Raw genomic sequence first — 19,275 nt, 5'->3', positions numbered from 1 at the left:
CATATCCAGTGCAGCAGGGGATGCATGCTTGTGAACAGCTTACTCTACCCAACTATAATCATATAAACATAATCGTTGTTCTTAGCAGTATCACCTACATGGTAGACCACTGAACCAAAGCAAATAATCAAGCCTATAGAAAGGACTTTAATGAAAGATGCTTCTGCATATCAGTTGACTTAAAAAAAAAAAAATAAAAATTGACCTTGTGAGATTTCTGAAGCAGCAAACACATCAGAGATTCAATACCTGCAGCAAAACCAAGCCTGTCCTTCATGTTCCTGTAATGTTTAATCAGGTACTGTCTATAGATCACTTTGTGGAAGAATCTTAAAGTCATTAAAGTTTGTGTATTCTGAGTTCATAAGAGAATTCTAAACTGAATAGACAGGTCTGGAAAGTTTTGTCTGGAATTCCCTTATATGTGTTATTTTTCTGATACTGAGGAAAGTAACTAGGGCAGAATGTTTTTACAAGCCATCTGCTTTACCATGGTGCAGACCATATCATCCCTTTTGCTCTAATAAGACCAAGTAAAAAAGGCCTTGTGTTGGTCAAGCACTGTAAATGAGTGAGTTCAGAAAATACTTGAACAGAGGGCAGTAATGCAGCAAACACAGAATAGACTTCCATCCCAACTACGAAATTAAGATCACTTTTAGTACAAAGTGTGACTTTGTAAACATTGTAACTAGAAAAAAAAAGTTACATCTCTGAAAAATTAGCTCTTTCAGAAACAAACTATTCACAGCAGAAAAAAAGAGAGCAAAAAGTGAAGAGAGATACATGTAACTTCCAGAGAAATAACATCAAAAATGCTAGCAACAAAATTACACAACAGATCGGGATTAAAAAACATGTAACACCAGTAAAACACTGACCAGTTTCTTCTATTTACATGTAACTGAATCTCCTTCTCTTCCACAATGGCCACTAAGAAAAACAATTACAAAACATCTATTGCTTGACCACCAGATCTTGACACTCCTTGAACAAAGTACGTCACCATCAAATGTTAATAATCACTGAAAGACGCTTGAAAATTTGCCAGCTTTTAGGACTATGAAAAACTTACTGTTGCCAAATTCAATTTGTGAGTTGCACCCAAAACAAGTTTTAGGTTATCGATTTGATATAATTTGACTATGTAGAGTAGTAACAATGAGTTCAGTCACATTTAACTGGAGCTTTGATCTGTGGAGTACAAGGCCTGAATTCTACATAGTCTATTAAAAAAAAAAAAAAGGAAAATAAATAAAGTAGAAGATGACAACCTCCTTTGCATGTCAAACACTTTAGCACAGGTGACCTTCAGCCAAATGGTGAGATTGCAAATTGCAAATATATACCATGTAGAAGTGTTTGTTGTTGAGATTTTCTTCAATCTAGTTAGTTTAGTTATTAATCTGTACATCACTATGCAAACTTCCATCAGATTTAATACTGCCATGTCACACCTGTTCAGTGATCTGAACATTAATAGTTTTAATTAATATTTTTTACATAATAGCAAATAACATTTATATCTACTTCAGGTCAAGGTAAATAGCTACTGATATGAGTAACACAAATCACCTTGAAATAATACAAAATATACCACACAAAAGTTTTCCCCAAGCAATTACAAAATGTTTGGGACTGGTCAAGGAAGACAATCCAAGCAGCCACTTTCAGGCTGTCTCAGGGATGCTCATAAAGACAAATGTATAATTTTGATCCAAAAGATCAAAATTCTAGGAATTTCTGTCCCATCAAGGTCCTTTTGTTTCTACCAACATTTTCATTTAGGCAATGTGGCAATGGACACACTTCATTAGGCAATTTCAAGATAGGTTTATAGAAGGCATAAAAAAATATCCCCTCCTCTCAAAAAGCTGAGTAAGTATTAGAGTGGCTTTATAAATTGTATGCCACACTGTAAGTGTGTAAGTAGGACAAAGTCTTAGTAACTACCTCCTGAAGTATGACAGAAAGCTCACATCTTCGGTTTACCCAAAGGCCGGAATCTGCTGACGTCACTGTCTTTACCCACCACGGTACAGACAAACATGAAGGAATAATCATATAATCATAACCATGTAAGTCAGACTAGAAAAAGCTACTGCTTCTCTCAGAGTTAATTAAATCACTTAAAATTCTGCTTATATAAAATCTTGAGAAAATAAATGGCTCAAAACTTTTGTTAAACAACCATCTCCATATGCAACAGGGCTGCTTACCAACTATGCTGTTTAGATTTCCTCTTACCTCCAGTGTCATGCACACTGTGCTAATTGCTACTTTGATTTCTCCATCTGAAATCTCCTTGAGATCCTTCAGCATAATTTCCTCAATACTTACACCTGTTTGAGAAGAGAGTAGAATTTCAATATATACAAGCATCTACAGCTGACAGATGCAGCAACATAAATTAAAAACACAGCTTAGACTTTAATGTTGAGCCTTTTATATTTTAGGACATCCTATGAGAAAACCATAACAATATTTCAAAGCTTAATGTTTCTAGAGGGATTCTTAAAGTAAGGAAGAGATTTAAGGGGGGGGGGGGGCGGAAAGCAAAGGATGAAGAACTAAGTCTCCTGCAATGAAGTTGTGTGAACACTCACATTTTTTAAGCAAACAGAATTCCAGTTGATGATAATGTATAGACAAACCATTCCTATAGTCTAACATGAAATCACTAACACAAAACGTCTCTGGAATGAGTAAGATATTGAAAACCTCATATGGAATACTATGGTATTTATAAAATATTCAGAAGCAAAAGGCTTAAGATATTCTGTAAAGGAAGTCATTCAACCTTTCTCACAAACTGATACCAACACCAATGGGTGTTGCTTATACACATCAAACAGTGAATGAACCAACTAGATGTTTAGTACCATAGAAATAAAAGCAGATATTTTCATCAGAAACTATGGTGTAAAATTGGAATTGCTTCACGCTGCAAAGAGGCATGTTGATATATTTAGGTATGATGTATTGAAAATCCACCTATCTCTCTCTCTGAGAGAGATGTCTGTCTAAAATGCTGTAAAGATTCTAAAAATAAATATATATCATGTACAGGGCCATGGTCATGTCACACAATCAAAAATAGACATGATAGCCAAACGTCCGTATAAAGAAAGCTGCAAGCCACTTGGTTCAATGTAGGGCGGCAACTAAAATGTCCAAAGACTTGTAAAGCGTAGTAGCAGAGCATCCAAAATGTGTTTGCGTGACTGACTTTTAAGAGGCAGCCAAATATCATCTTAAGCCAGTGAAATTAATCCTCTCATTACTGTTCCTGTATAGAGTCCAGCTACTGCATTCAATCTAACAAAAAGATGAACTGGTTAATGTTCACATATTTATTACATTTATGTATCTGTTCTTTTAAAAATATTTATAGATCACTTGTAGACTTTCTGGTGGACTACAGCCCACTGTGCCTCAGACAAATGAATTCATTAATTCAGGCCAATAAACCATTATTTCTTTTATTAAAATTACTGGCAACCAATGCCACGCATACTGAATCCGTTGGACCTACTTGTCCAAGCTTTGGCTTGGATAATAGGGTGAACTTCATAGTCCAAGTACATGGCAAACATTACTAAACCAACTTCCCAGGCAACTGGCAGAACTAAGAACTGAGCTCCATAAAAGCCACTGGGTCTTTCCAATCCAGGCTGAAATCAATTCATTTCTGAACTATGATTCCTTGACTAATGTCTGGAGGAACTTCAGGGAACTATGTTAAGATTTATAGCCCCGAATTAATTTAGCTTGCAACCTCACTGAAAGAAAGAGCAAGTGAAGCAGCACCTCAGGTTCTGTCCTTAACTACCAGCTAGGGCAGCTGCCTCAGGCTGATGGTCTGAATTCACATGGGAGAATTCTGCAGATGAGCGGATAAAGAATGGTAAACGAAGACTATGAGTCTGTATGGACTCTGTGCATACCTGATATATCAAACCAAGAAATATCTCAGAAATTCAATACTCACTCTTTGGTAGTAACTTGATAGCAAATGCCATATAACAAAGACAGTAAAACGTGAGTTATTGCAATGATTTTCTTCAGGCTTTCAGAGCATCCCTTCAAAAGCCTGCTGCCAAATTTGGGGTTCAAACATTCCCACTTTTGATCACTGGAAAAATGACAACTATGTTCATCTACTTCCAGCAGAAGAAAATAAAGAACTGCAATTTTCCCACTGCTTCTTTAATCTTGGTCTGAAGCCAAATTCACTTCACCTGTACACAGCACTTGATAAATCTGGGAAGGTTCAGAAGATAAAATCCAATCCCACACCACATAGGCAACTGCAGTCCTATGTCTGCACATGGGCTGACACATTGATTAAGCACCTGTACCTCATCAGCACAATTTTTTTACTAGAATACACTTGTAAAATCAATATATGAAATAAATTAATGTTTACTTTATCTGTAAAAGCAATACAAGATTATTTAGGAGTTCAGTAGTTCCTCAACAGAAATTACAATTCCATGATTCAGAACGTAGGCCACTTCATTTAAAATTAAATATAATACATGTAACTGTCAATGAAGGTAGCATGCTCCAACTATTTTCACCTAACACAATAAGCTGATATATTCTGATACCATTACCTAACTAAATTTTTAAAGAGTCTGAAACATGGAAGCAAGTTGCATTACCTTGTGGGTTAAATGAAGTCTCCTGGAGAACAGAGATAATTTCCTCTCGTGGGGGAAGATCTGGAAACTTTTCCTCTAGGATTGACAGTATTTTCTCCTGTTGGTCTGTAATTCTGTCAGCTTCCAAAGACATGCACTTGAAGAGAATGCTTCCTGAAACATTGAAAGACAAAAATTAATGCCTCCTGTAAACAGCAAAGAGAAACAAGACTGTTTATTGTATCGCCATCCAAGCCCCTTCCTTCTCGGAGGCTGTTTCCACTGACAAGTTCACTGAATTAGATATGGAATGCTTTTCACAGACACATCCTCCTAACATGATGGCAGTTTCTAAAATCTGAACTGGGTGGCTTGTCAGGGCCTATGCTACAGCTAACTGGCTGGTCCCAGTGCTGCCATGCTGTGCAGCACACTTCTACACATCTAACGCATCGCTGCTGCATGGCCACTAGCGAGCAGTGGGACATCAGGGCTTGTTCCTCTCTCCAGCCATGAGACCAAGTGTTGGTATGTTTGCAAACAGTAATTCCATACTGCCAGCCTTCCATCTAGAAATGTGTAAATGAACTGCTACAATGGATATTAAGGAAGAAATCCTTTACAATGAGATTGGTAAGACACTGCAACAGGCTGCCCGGAGAAACTGTGGATGCCCCATCACTGGAAGTGGTGAAGGTTAGCTTGGACGGGGCTTCAAGCAACCTGGTAAGTAAAAGACGTCCCTGTATGTGGCAGAGGGGTTGGACTAGATGATCTTAAAGTCATTAGTCATTTTGATGTAACTGACTTCAGATGATTCCTCATCAATGAATATAACAAAAAAGCACAGCACATTCAACCAAACAAAATGATGCATTCAATTTTAAAATCTGAGAGAAACATAGTCCATTAACTTCACCATAATCGGTATGCTCTTACAATATAGAGGTGAGTTTGGTATCTTTTCAGACAACTATGTGCTGCATATATTCCATCCTGGATGTGAAATGTTCCTGATGGTTCAAGGTTTAAAGTCACCCTTTCATTCCCTGGAGACTGGGATCCCATTTACTAATATATCCAAAGATAGTCTTCACTTCCAATTACTCACACAAAATCAAGGATAATAAAATCTTATACTTCAGCACTGAAATTATTTATTTCTGTACTGTGCACAGTGATTTCAAACAAGCACATGATTGCATTGCATCATGCTAGATCAATAAGCAGATCAGGACAATACTATAAAATGGTCAATGTAAGCCAAAATGTTTAGGCTTCGGCACAGAGCCAAAAGAAGAAGAGATAAACTCGCACATAGCCATCCTCAATCTCACTAGACCGACTAGGACCCAACATCTAGTACGTATCCATTTTTCTCTTACGTGGTCATCACATAAAACAATGAAAACCATTTCTTCAAAATTCATAAAGCACTTGCAACACAAAAGTTTTGTCATGCTAAGTGCAGAACTCCTTACTAGACAAATCCTGTGTGGATCAAATAATGAGTAATGCTTAACAAGACAAAAGCTGTTCCCCATCAGATCTTAATTTCTGGAAATTCACATACATGAAATTCTATTCTGTGTTTCTGTTACAGATACTGTAACTGCCAATATTCTTCTAATTCTCAGAATTCCTTCCTTTATGTCAGTCTTATCATCACTTTGGGACAACGCTCCTGCCCTACTCCATAGCATTAAAAATATTAAAGATATATAGACTGCACGAAAATCATGCATACTGACCCAGACTAACATTTGTAAATTTAAGTACAGAAAACATGGCACCACAGCAAGCAGATTTCAGATGTCTTCAGGTAAATAACTGATATATCAAAGTACCCAAGATACTTATATATATTTGCAAGGCCTGTTTTTCAGTTCCTTTTATAAGAACCAAGTTTCTCAATCAGCAGCCTCAAGGATGATTCATCTAAAAATATCCCTTGTTGTATCTCCTCTAAAAGTATCTCTCGTTGTTCCCACTCTAACCAGATCACAGTGCCGGTGCTACATATTCTTGTTCACACCTTGGGAAGGCAGTGACCAGAATGAGTTAGGCAGCCCACAACACACTCCCAGTCAGCACAAAGCTGCACCTGGATAAACGGCAGCTCAGGGACCAGGTTACATGAATTATTTTAGCAACAGCAATCTTCTGCTTTTTCAGCACCCTTTTTTTCTTCCAGAGAAATTGCTCATGCACACACAAAGAAAACAGGGACTCCAGCAGAAAGTACTGAACCTACAACACATGCTCTAAACGCATCACACAGGTACCTACTGGAGGGAGGCTGTAGCACGCCCCGCGCAGCCCTCCAGCAGCACCAGGATGAGCTAGGCAGCCTGTCCGTCTGCACAGGTCCTCACACATACCACCTGTCCAACTTCTACCACAGCCATGTGGCTTTGTGGGGGTGGTGGGGGCAGTATTTGAGGAAGACCAAGGAGATAAAATCTTAAACTGAACATACTGGAAAATGCAGTGTGAGTTGCGTATCCAATCAGTCTCATCAGTTTTGAAGTCAACATGATGTGAGCTTCATCGTCTGTCTGATTATACACACTGTACTACTGTGTAGGGGAGGGCTGGTGTCAGCTCAGCAACTTTTGATTCATTTTAGCTCCATATGCCACAAAACATTCCAGCTTGGTTACAGGGTTGATTGTGAACTGAACAATAACTACACCACGGTTTTTATCCAGTCAGTCCTGAATTTCGACTAAGTTCTAAGACAAATGCAGAACTATGTCCTTCCTAAAACATTGTAAAAGCTCAACCATATAGAAACAGTCAAGACAATTTCTGTGTCCCAGAACTTAAGGAAAAGTATTTTTTCCTGTTTCTCACAGAAACAATTCCCAAGCTATTACAAAAAAACTAAATAGATTAATTAACTTTTTTTTCTATGTATGTACTTCAAATAGGTGGTGTTCCCACCCAGCACAGGCAGTTTCTGCTGTCAAGTTCTGGGCTGGGACATCAAATTAAACTGACTAGCTCCGGGCCCAATGTAGCTCAGCTTTTCTAGAGCCAAGCAAAGAGGACTGGGAAGCAAGACAGGAAGGCAGCTGGATGAAGAAGAGGAAGTGTCTCACATTTCTCCTACTGCAGGAAAAACCAGAACTGTCAGCAGAAAGCTGTGGTTACACCCAGAGAATCCTAGCAACCAGGTCAGTGCCTGGCTGAGACTTTATCAAGTGCCTGAACCATAACAGCTATGCAGCATCAAAAACCATAAGAAGTATTCATTTGCTAAAATAATACATGGACTTCTTTCACAGCAAAGTGGTTCTACTATGGTGTTGCAGCAGCATTGCTCACATCAATAAAACTGGCTTAATTCTCCTAAACACATGGATTGGTGGAAGGAAACTTAGACATTCTTTATCTATTCCTCAATTAAAAGGGATGGAATGATTGCCTAGGACACACTATTGTAGCCCACTGTGAATTTTAACAGGTACTAGTGTGCATTTGCCTCTTGCTTTGCATATGTGTGTCCAGTTCTCAGTTTATTCAATGGCAAGATTGTCTTGGATTTGATCTCACCTTTGGCAGGACACAGACATTACAGTAAAGTTGTAAAAACAGAACGTGTTTTGATATGCACTGTGCTGCAGCATCTAACTGGAAGCCTTTGCCTTTTACTGCTCAGTTCACGTCAGGGTCAATCCCTTTGCATATCGTGATCCAAAGCAAACTTAGAAATTTTGGGATTTATCACTTAATACAAGAATGAAATGCAGTAAGCCTGAAACAATGCCTCATCATAGGCAGATGTCTTAGAAAGGTTTTTAAAAAGCTTTTTTTCCCCACTTGTCACCACGATACCGCAGTGCTTACAATTGCTAACTTTTCTACTAGGATGAAAGCAAGAAAAGGATCCTTCTCAAATTAACAGGGTGTCAGCAAGCCCTGAGATCAACATTTATTCTTCCTTCATTCTTTAATACTATGCTTATCAGCAAGAAAGAAAGGCACACGTCTTCTCTCCCAAGCATCCTCAGCACCCTTATGAGGGTTAAGATTCCAGGTAATTCAGAAAAACAGTTCACACAAGGTAGTTCTGCTTGGCCAAAGGTCCGTAGTCCCATTTAGTCACGTGCTCTCTTCTAAGTACCTGCTGTAAAAGAGATACACAGGCTCAGAAATCTCCTGCAGTTTTTACTGACTGCTGGTGTAACTCCCCCAGGGTTTCTGAAAGCATAATGGAAGCTGCTCTGTCTGCTGACAAGAACAGAGAAAAGAAATAGGTAATACAAGATTCAATATTATTTCTTGTGTACATCACACTACATTATAGATATTTTTCTCCAAAGGAGAGGTCACTAGAAAACAGGCTAGGACTCAAAAAAAATGTGCTTTTTATTGTTTTTTTGCAAAGCAGTTTGGAAGTGGAGCACTAGTTTTGCCAAAAGCAATTGCTGTGCATTAATATTAAACATGATCTAATGAAGGCAGAAGTCGTTTTGGGAAAACATTAAGAACAGCACAAGCATCTCCTGAATCACAAGTTTATGGCTGCAAAAAACACTACAATGAAAAGACAGGCATTTCTCCTGTCAAGGTTTTGTTCCATGACCTGGAAAAATAGAGGACAGGGAGAAGTGGAAAACCAACAGTCCCTCATGGAAAGTATACCTCAACACTCCAGACCCCCAAAAAAACCCACAAACCAAAAATGTAAAATGGACCCAAGCAAGCAGTCTTTATTGCAATTAACAGTGAAGTCACAAAGCTAGAACAATATTTAACTGGGGGGGGGGGGGGGGGGCGTGGCAGGGGCAGCACTGCCTCCAAGAAATCTGTTTCCATACATAAACACAAAAGTAGCAGTCCAAGTAAGTGCAGTGTTTGGTGAAGTTCAAAATGCTTCTTTCTTTCTGGTATTTATATTAGGGAGGCATCAAAACAGGGAACATGTGAATCATCTGATCAATGTACAAGACGGGGAAAAAAAAAATGGCATCATTCCTAAAGTCCTTAAAAGGGCATTTCTTAACATTTGTCTGGGTGGCTAGAATAACAACATAATTTTCTCTACTGAAAGTCAGCCTGCCCCAACAGGGCACAAAAAGACCTCAGCCACGCAGCTCACAACTAGCAAAAGCAGATTCACCTCCAAAAAAAAATAATGCTGATGCTCTTGCTGTAAATCTGTCTCTATTTACATGTTGCAGTCTGCACCTTGTGGCATCCTTCAAGGCCTTATACAAATAAACATAAGGAGGCATTTTTGAGAGTGCACTGACCCAAGGTACCTGACAGCGAGTGCTTGGAATCACATCCTTGCCAGCTGGCTGCAACAGAAAATGTAATGATTCAGCAGTTTAATGGATCTTGAGTTTGGCAACAGTCCCCTTGTAAACATCTCTGGGGAAATAAAATAATACAGGCCCAAGACTCTGGCAGGTTCTATAATTGTTTGCTTCTGGCACAAATCCAGGGACAGCACAAGCTCTAACTTAAGGCAAATATGGCTGTAAACACTGACTCTCAATGCAGGCTCTGTTCAAAGACCAAGGGTAGAAATAACTTATAGCATGTCTGATGGGAAGACAAAGATGCCAGGAAAGCATTCAGCTGAAAAAAAGTCCTTAAATATTAACCTGCCTAAATCAATAATGTACAGTTTCACAGGAAAAGTCTTTTCTCTTGACTTTTTTTTTTTTTTTTTTTTTAATACAGACAAGCAGGTGAAGTTTGTTCAAAGTTGAAATACTGCAGGTTATAAACACCTGCCTTTGTTATTAAATAAAAAGATTGCTAACAGACTGTAAGAAAAAGGTTTGAAAAAGAGGCAACAAATGAAGCTGTCACAGCCACTATGCAATAATTATTAAAACATGAGATACTTGTATTATCTTTCAAGTCTTCTAGCAAAATACTCACTGGAAAGCCAGAAAATGAGAGACTAGTTCCCAGCACACAGACTCAATTTTAGGATTTCTCAGCTATTTTATGAAAATAAAATCCTAATTCTCATCACTTTGAGATCGACTTTGGCCTTCTGTTCTGAACTTCACCCAAAATTTATACAAACTAACAATATACAGATTCTAATATACATTGGAAGTAACATAACGAGTCTCGAAGACCCAGCAGGGCCTTTTCACCGGCTCTATGCCCACAAGTGCTGCCAGAGAGAGGGGCCATCCTGTGAGCCCCTACGCACGCAGCCACGGGTAGTGAGGATGAAGCAGCCATCTCTACTTCCAGGACATGGTATGCGGTTCCTTTATCTCCTGTGCTCACAGCTGAGATACATTTCAAAAGCTATACTTTATGGGCAAGGACTTTGACAGCAGGCCATGGTATATATACAGAGAAACACAAAAGCTAGACTTGGTAGGTTGTATTTGATCTTTTATTTTCAGACTGCTTATAGATCAGCCATCTACATACATTTATATCTAGGAATTACTTTTTTTTTGTCTTACCAAAACCAGTAATGGGACTTACTGACTCTTCTGAATTTGCAATGGAAGGTTCTTCAATACCAAAAACCTTTTCTGCTTCCAGAGACCCACAACAGGACTTACTGTATTGCTTAGCCCTCTATACGTACAAACTGTGTTGCTGGGAGAAGTTGAAAAGCACAAAGCCACAAGTGCAGCTCTCTTTTTTTTTTTGTTTAGGCTTTGTCAATCACTTCTCATACCATGTAGGAGAAGGTACGCAGGGACTCCTATTTCCACTAAATTCCTCAAACATGCAATACCAAATGCAGCAATTAAAATGAAATTACTAATTTAGGAAAAAAAAAAAGCTACTATCTCCCTCAAAACTAGAAGTGCTGTACCTAATGCAAATACTTCCAATATTTCTCTAATAAAAGCATTTTATTTTAATTTGGACACAGACTAGGCAGCCAAAATATGCAGACACTTACAACCATGTGTAGTACTTGAACACGTTCTTGTTCGTTACTCAGAGCACTGCATCCTCTTTTCCACCATCAGACAGGTATCCTGTGAGATCCCCAAAAGCCTTTTTTTTGATTCTGCCTCCAAAATCTATTATTATGCTTGGTCATTTACCTACATTCCTGGATAGCTACTTAATAGAAATTTGGAGCTTACAAAAATGTATCATGGCATGTTTATTAGAGCTTATTAGCATGGAAATGTACTAAAAGAGTAGGCTAAATGCTGCATTACTGTTAATGCTTCTTCTATGGAAATATAAAAAAAAAATTAAATTTTGTAATTTCTCATAACATGCTCATTACGTTAGTTACCACAGTTATAAGTACAATGACAAGCCAAGACTCCAGTAGCTTCTGAAGTCTAAGTGTAAGCAAGTTTTCATAATTTTCATTAAACATGCCCACATTAATTTCTTAAAAGAGCATTTACCAGTTGCACATCACTTAAGATATAAAACCTTCAAAATTCATTTAGCACTATTAAAATTCAGTAAATAACTTAAAGCCAGCAATCAGTTCTTCTCAACCCCAGTTTTATTTCCAATTGAAGAGTTCTGCTGCAGCAAATAAACTGAGTAAATCAATACAAATGACTATGAAGACAGAAATGAAAATACTTCTGACTGCTGAAGCCCCATCCTTTGTACTCTACCAGGCATACTATATAAAAAAGGAGAGTGCAATGAAGATTTGGTTACAGTGTTTTTAAACCATAAAAGTTTCACATCACACCATTAAAACATCATTTATAAAAAGGTACCATCATTGCGACAAGCTTTAACATGTAAATATTAGATTCCAATCCATATTGTTGTCCACAGTGCCCCTGGAATCGACGAACTGCACAGCTTTTCCAGCTACCCAGCTGGTATGTCGACAGCTCCATTTAATATTCTTGTCTAGTGATACAGCAAAGACCTCTCATGCCTATTTTTAAATGCACATTTTTAATATTCAATATAATGTTACTCTTTAACAAACTCTTTACTCCCTGCTTCTTTTATGAAGCTTCCCGTGGTCTTTAAAGGGATTGTTAACCAAAGAATGGATCACACTCTTTCTGCATGAGCAGATTCAGAAACACTCCATTAAACCTTTCAGTATTTAATATAAAGAGTAATCTCTCACCTCTGAGGAGATAAGCCAGTTGCTGAGTGATTAACTCTGGTGCCTCTTGAAGAATCTCTTTTACTACTAAAGAGGAAGACGATGCTTGTAACTCCAGGCTGCCATCACACTGCTCATCTGGATTGATGACTTTGACAACAGCTGATTCCAAACTTTTATCCTCACTATCAAGCAAATTCAAAAGTTATATATATATTTCTTTCTAGCTGCTTAGACAATGCAGTAAAACAGTGCAAAAATTTTTGTAAAGATTCCAGACTAAAACACTAGGGTTACTGCTCCTTGAAGTCTACTATAAAGCCAAAGAATGTCATAGTAATATCTTAAAATCTATTTTTTTAAAATGAGGTGTTCATGGTGTTTTATTGCTTACTACATCACCAAGTACTAAGATTTAAATGTTTACATTTCTATTATCAAAATCTTTAAAAACTAACAATTTGAAAAAATATTTCTACATGTATTGGAAGTATCACTCTTAATATAGGGGAGGATTTGGGATTTTCCCTATTGAGTATTTTGAAAACTTACAGATCTTTATTTTGCATTTAGACACTATGTTCCTGCTTATAAATATAATAGCAACAGCAAAGATAAACTATATTTAATAAATAATATGTTAATCATAATTCTTTAGAAGGAAGAAATACAGGAAAGGACACTAATAAAAAGCAAAATTTACAGATAATTTTTACTCTGAAAAAGAGAATGATGTTCTGAGCTGACTAAAACTAAAGAATCAATACCTATGAGATTTACGTATGTTTCTCGTATTAGGTGTTTCTAATCTGCAGACCCCTCGGAGTATGACGGGGCGACAGCACAACAGGATATTATTCATCTGAAATGAAGTTCTAAAGGGAGCTGGAAGTAAACAGCATCCTTCACTCTGGGCCAGAGAAGCAGGCCATGCAAAGAGGCTCCCTACAGATGTTTCACTATTAGCTTGTAGATACTCCCTCTTAAGGATGAGTATATGGACTATGGTCTTCCACTGAGCAACTCCAAGCCTCTAGCATTGACAACAATTTGAGAAAAATCCTGTAGTTCGTAAGGACTGCAATAATCTAGCAGCCATCTTAACACATGCAAAAGTGGTATCCATCTCCAAACCACTAGGAGAGTCTTAATGCCTTTAGTGAAAGCCAACTAAAAGGCAGGAAGAAAACTAGTCACAGGAAACTTCCAGACTATTTGAACTAAACTGCAATATCTAATCTAAACTGTGTGAGAATACAAGGTCCTTAAAACAGGGACATCCATTAGAAGTGACAGAAAGGTGACTATTTAGGTTGTTACATTTACTGGACATAATGGGAGTTAAAACATACTTTGATTTCCTCTCTTTGGTCTGTGTTAACATTGCAATACCAGTATTAATGCAGAAAAAATGTAAAAGAAAATTTTTAAAGCAGCTCAAACCCACATAAGCCATCTTGCTGTACATACGATGCAATACCTTGTCAGCATGTTGCTGTTTACAAGTGTTAAAGACAATTTCCCTTCAGCGTTCAGCTGGTGCAAATTGATTTCATCGCGGAAGATATGGAATGACTCCGGGATATTCAGTTCCTCCAATATACATCTTGTCTCTGTGAAGTAGCTAAAATCTTGTCTTGGTATGTTCAACACCGGTAAGCAAAGAACGTCAGGAGGACTGACCTGTAACACAGGTGTGCATTTGTCAGAGTTGCAGAAAACAAAAATTGGTTTTTCTTAGGAAAATGTTTTAACACAGTGAGCAATTAGAAAGAGCCTGATTTTTCTGTTTGTTTTTTTCCCCCCCTTCTACTTCTTTTTTAAGAAAATGTGGTTTGCTTTTTCTCTTGTTATTCTGTCTCTGTTTGCTTCCCACAGAATCACTGGGAAACCAGGAAGGAGGAAGAATGATGTACAGGGGTGAACTTCTGCTGCTATTGAATAAGCCATCTAATACTCACTCATTAATTTTAGTATGGAATGAAATGTAATTGTTTCTACATAAAAATCTCACCCCTGATGGTAACAAAATCATTGTCCAGAATAACGTTTCTACTGTATGTTGTAGTTAACTTAACAATGAGATGTCTGTAACAACATGGAACCAATGAGTTAAGACCACTCAGTCCCATTCTCCCCATTACCTTGTCTAGAAAGTAGGCATAGGCCAGGGTAGAAATAAGAGAATCCAAATCACAGGACTTATTCCCAAGAACAACATGGACTTTCTCCAAGCATTTGCTCCTGTTCTGTAACAGTAGTAGAAGACAATTGCAATGAGTGACAATGACGACAAAAAACAAAGGCCTATCACCATGGCACTTTGAAAGACAAGTTAAATATCATGCACCGTCCACACTGTGGGATCAGACATGTTTCCTTGGCTTCACAGCTCCCAGGAAAGCCAAGAAACCTGGTTTTCATAAGAGACCCCGGTTTAGAACCCAAACTAGATCTCGCCCTTTAGCAGCCAAACATCAGATAAGCAGCTTCATGTGTATGTGGGAAAAGCTTTTGAAAACACTTCGCAGGTCTAATCAGAAAGAGTTCAAAAGAGCGTGGAAATACACACAGCAAACTATACACAGCAAGATGCAGTTTTAATTTTCCCTTTTTCCTTTGCTTGCTGAAATCAGTAACCAGACAAAGTTTTTGACTGACTCCTCAGAAGCTGAACGCCCCCAGTGAAGCACTTGAAGTTGTTCTCACTTGAAAAGGGAACCAAGTCTCTTCTGCATTTAATAAACTTGAGAGCCTTCCAAACACAAGGAAAAGAACACAGACCAATTATGTGAAAGGAAAATATTCCAGGGAAGTGTCTACCTTCTTCATAATTGCACACACAAAATGTAAGATGATGTTTTTCTCTTGTGCACATCATTAATGTCAAGCTAGCTGCACAGAAACATTGCAGTTTGTTTTCTTCTAATGAGCTATGCCTCTTAATTTGAGAAACATCTGACTGATGGTAAGGTAGATGTTTCAGAACCAAATATATGCAATTAAACATTTTTGTTGCAGTACACAGGCTGATGTACTTGCTTGATATTCTGAATTAGGATTTTGGGTATCAAATAAAATGTTAACCAAATATATGCAATTAAACATTTTTGTTGTAGTACACAGGCTGATGTACTTGCTTGATATTCTGAATTAGGATTTTGGGTATCAAATAAAATGTTAATCTTTCAACAGAAGTATAGAATTAGTATCCTCAATAATTATAAATGTGCATTTTTTTTAAAACTAACCTTTTTTCTCTGTGTCTAATTTCACCTGTATCTGGTTATAAGGAAGAAACTCAATTCTTTGTACCTTATATGGAACCCAGCCATCAAAATACCTTCGGGTAATAAAACCAGGACACCTATTCTCCATTCCCTATGTACAGGGAAAGACAGCCAGCATTCTGAAGAGTACAGTGTCTGGAACAGATACATTCATTTCAGCTGTAGGTCTTCAGCAGCAATAAACTGTCTCAGTTTTCCTCTTTCCAATGTATCTGTTGCTATATTGTTCTGCAGCATATATTTCTGATTAATCTGTCACCCTAAAGAATGAAAATAAAGTTCATGAGCTCATCCTTTGTCAGTATTATTCAGTGTATAGAAGTCTTTTTCTTTAGGTTCATCATAACTGCAAAAAAATGAATGAACTGACAAATTGATTATTAAATCTACAAAGTCACCCACGTCTAGGAGCTCAGTGCAAACAATATAAAAAATTTCAAGCCATCTGATGCTGTTCTGTATCTACATGTTCTGTACCTATAGAAAAACTGCTTCTTATTGCTTACATTAAACAAAACACTATCCCATACAGAACTAGCAACAGTCATCTGAGTTTCAGTGATGAATGGCAGACCTATTTGTGTCATCAGGTACGTAAGTGTTCTCTTTTGAAAAATCAAGACATTTTTTGTGTTGTCTTTAGAATCCATTCTCCCAAGCACTAAAATCTGCACAGTTGTTTTTACAACTCACTTGATAGCTGTAGCTTTGTTAAACTCACATGTTAGCTCTAGCATTGTTACACAGGTATACTGCAACTCTAAAATCTGTAGAAAATCATGTGGGAGGAGAACCGCGAAAGATGGGAAACCATCTTTGTCTTAAAAACTGTTTAAAAGGAAAAGATGAATTCACATTTCTAAAAAAAAAAAAAAAACCAACAAACAACCCATCATCTTTCACTCATTTGCATGTGCCCCCATGCTGCCAACCCCACCCCCCCCCACCCCCCCACCCCCCGGCTTTATTAACTCTTCAGGAATGGAGACAGAATAATGACACAAAACGTGAAAAAATTCAAGACTAAAAGTTTCTGAACCCTACACTTGACTTCTGAAGAAATGAGAAAAGCATGGCTGTACAAAGCAGAATGCAAAGAGAACACAGTGGGACAAGAAAGCTCTGGAGACCATCTCTTTGTAACGCAAACAGGCCAACTAGCCATTTAGGGACTGACTTTTTAAGTCCACCACACCAGAATTTCATCAACACATACAAACCATAACAGACCATGGAAGGACAGGCCACCTCTTTGGACTATTCTCAAGAGCTTAACAAGAGCTCTGAGATAGAACTTAATAAGCTGATTTTTTCACATGACAGTAAGCAGGCTAACGGTGAGAGGGTGTATTTCTTCATCAGCCTGCCAACATACTATTCCTCTAAACAACTACTCATTTCCTCCAAAATATTTCTGCCCGAGACAGACATCTGGTTGAGGTAACCTGCTAGCTACTGCCAACTCTTTCCCAAAGCAAAGGGAATGAAAAACAAATTTCTGAAGACGTTCACGGGTTTCTGTTGCACACTGCCTTTCCCTGGTCACTCCAGAGAGGGCATATTTTTGTTTCATCCACTACAATTGGATATTTTAATGACTGTACTCTACCTGAGTAAGAATCTGTTCATTTGTATACAACTACCCCACTTCATTCCCTAATCTCTCATTTGCGACTTTTGGCAAAGTGTTTTTCGATGGAGTTTTTCTAAGAAAATGACAGCTGTTCTACTAATGTTAAAATACGAAGTCAACCTGTAAGCTGTCTTCATTAGTAATTCAAGTTTCTGTTTCACAGATTTCAAGGCCAAAATCGGCTAGAACAGCAAAGAAAGTCTGTACTTCATATTCTGGTGATGTAAGACATACCGATGAGAGAGAAGTGACAATTCACATCTTGTTTCACCAGTCTGAAGAATCTTCTTCACTAAATACAAGTGTGAAAGCATGATTTTTGAAGAGGCACCTTCCAATACCAAATCATGTCTTACCAAACTAATTATTATAAATAAATTTATATTAATAAAGTTGTAGAATATGTTTGGACAGTTAATTCTTCCCGTAGTTCTGCAAATTCATAAAAGGAGTAAAACATAAAAAAACCAACCTAAAATTTCACTCTAATTACTACTACAAAGCACAAGAAAATGTTTGCTATTATTTTCCTAAATTAAATCATGCTTTTTCTTAACAAATACTCTTATCCACATAAGTAATCTGTTCTCTCAAAGGCAAGTTGGATTCAATGATTCTTATGGGTCCCTTCCACTTGAGATATTCTACGATTCTATGATACATTTCTAAAAAAGAGCATAAATTTGATATAGGTGGAAATAGATCAGACTTGCAGACAATCTGTACCAGCCACTGTTAAGAAGTCCCACCCTAGTATCCGCATTCACATAGTTTGTGCCGTCCCATTAGAGGCAAAGTTAACAGGAAGATTAGAACCACTGGGCTAAACAGTAACTCCCCTGAGGACATGGATATAACTCCAAACCACAGACCATGAGCTACAGTCTGACAGCTGTCACATGCAAAACTGAGCAGCCAAGGACATTTACAGGGAAGTACATAAACAGGTACATGCTAGCCCTGACACAGCTCAGTACACTAAGAAGGAATTATTTATCTTCCCATTCCCCACTGATAACCACTAAAATAACTCAGTGACACATTAAAGATCACACATGCATAACCTACTCACATGGACAACACTTTCTACTGCAAGCTTCTTTATTATTTGAACTGAGTATTCATCTGATGCCAGAACCACAGACGATGTATTTATTACTCAAGACAGCTAGGTTTTCTCTCCCCCATTCTATTTTAACAGAGGAAACCCCGTACCAACAATGCAGATACTTTAGCTAAAGCTTAGCAATGACCACAGTGTTATACATGTGAGAGAGCAGGTGAAATATTGTTTCATCCCCCTGCTGGACAGACAATTTGAGATTTGTGCATTGGGTAACAGATCAACTCTGCTAAACTGCAGTGATAAAAACCTGAATGCTACTGCAGACATTCACCTTAGTACAAATAGGTGCTGTCTACCAATTCTACCACGGGACTATGAAAGCAACATTTTAAACCCTCAATCTGATTTGCAGCATCTTGTAAGCTGTAGAAGTCAGTACTTTCAGCATGATGTCACTGCCTCAGATAATCATTACTGGCAAAAAGACACCACCATCCATGGATAAAAATCATGAGATACTCCTTCAGGACCAACCAGGTCCCATAGTCTACTACCAAAACATTGCTTAATGCAACTTTTAAAGCAATCAGAAGCTA

The 19,275-nt window shown here is 37.9% G+C and overlaps 1 protein-coding gene across 5 annotated transcripts in view; it reads right to left on the bottom strand.

Annotated features, from left to right (window-relative positions):
* The window catches only part of PRUNE2 (prune homolog 2 with BCH domain), a 144,598-nt gene that overhangs the window by 96,472 nt on the left and 28,851 nt on the right, over positions 1-19,275 (bottom strand). For all 5 annotated transcript variants that reach the window (XM_056325031.1, XM_056325033.1, XM_056325032.1 and 2 more), the window contains exons 2-6: positions 14,835-14,939; positions 14,171-14,373; positions 12,712-12,875; positions 4,668-4,820; positions 2,248-2,342 (exon numbers count right to left, since the gene is read on the bottom strand). In XM_056325031.1, coding sequence (XP_056181006.1) covers positions 2,248-2,342; positions 4,668-4,820; positions 12,712-12,875; positions 14,171-14,373; positions 14,835-14,939 — 720 coding nt within the window. The remainder of the gene's footprint in view (positions 1-2,247; positions 2,343-4,667; positions 4,821-12,711; positions 12,876-14,170; positions 14,374-14,834; positions 14,940-19,275) is intronic.

Source organism: Falco biarmicus, chromosome Z, assembly GCF_023638135.1.
Source record: "Falco biarmicus isolate bFalBia1 chromosome Z, bFalBia1.pri, whole genome shotgun sequence".
In the NCBI taxonomy this organism is placed as follows: domain Eukaryota; kingdom Metazoa; phylum Chordata; class Aves; order Falconiformes; family Falconidae; genus Falco; species Falco biarmicus.
The sequence above is the reverse complement of the archived record's forward strand: the minus strand, read 5'-3'. Positions and strand labels throughout refer to the sequence as shown.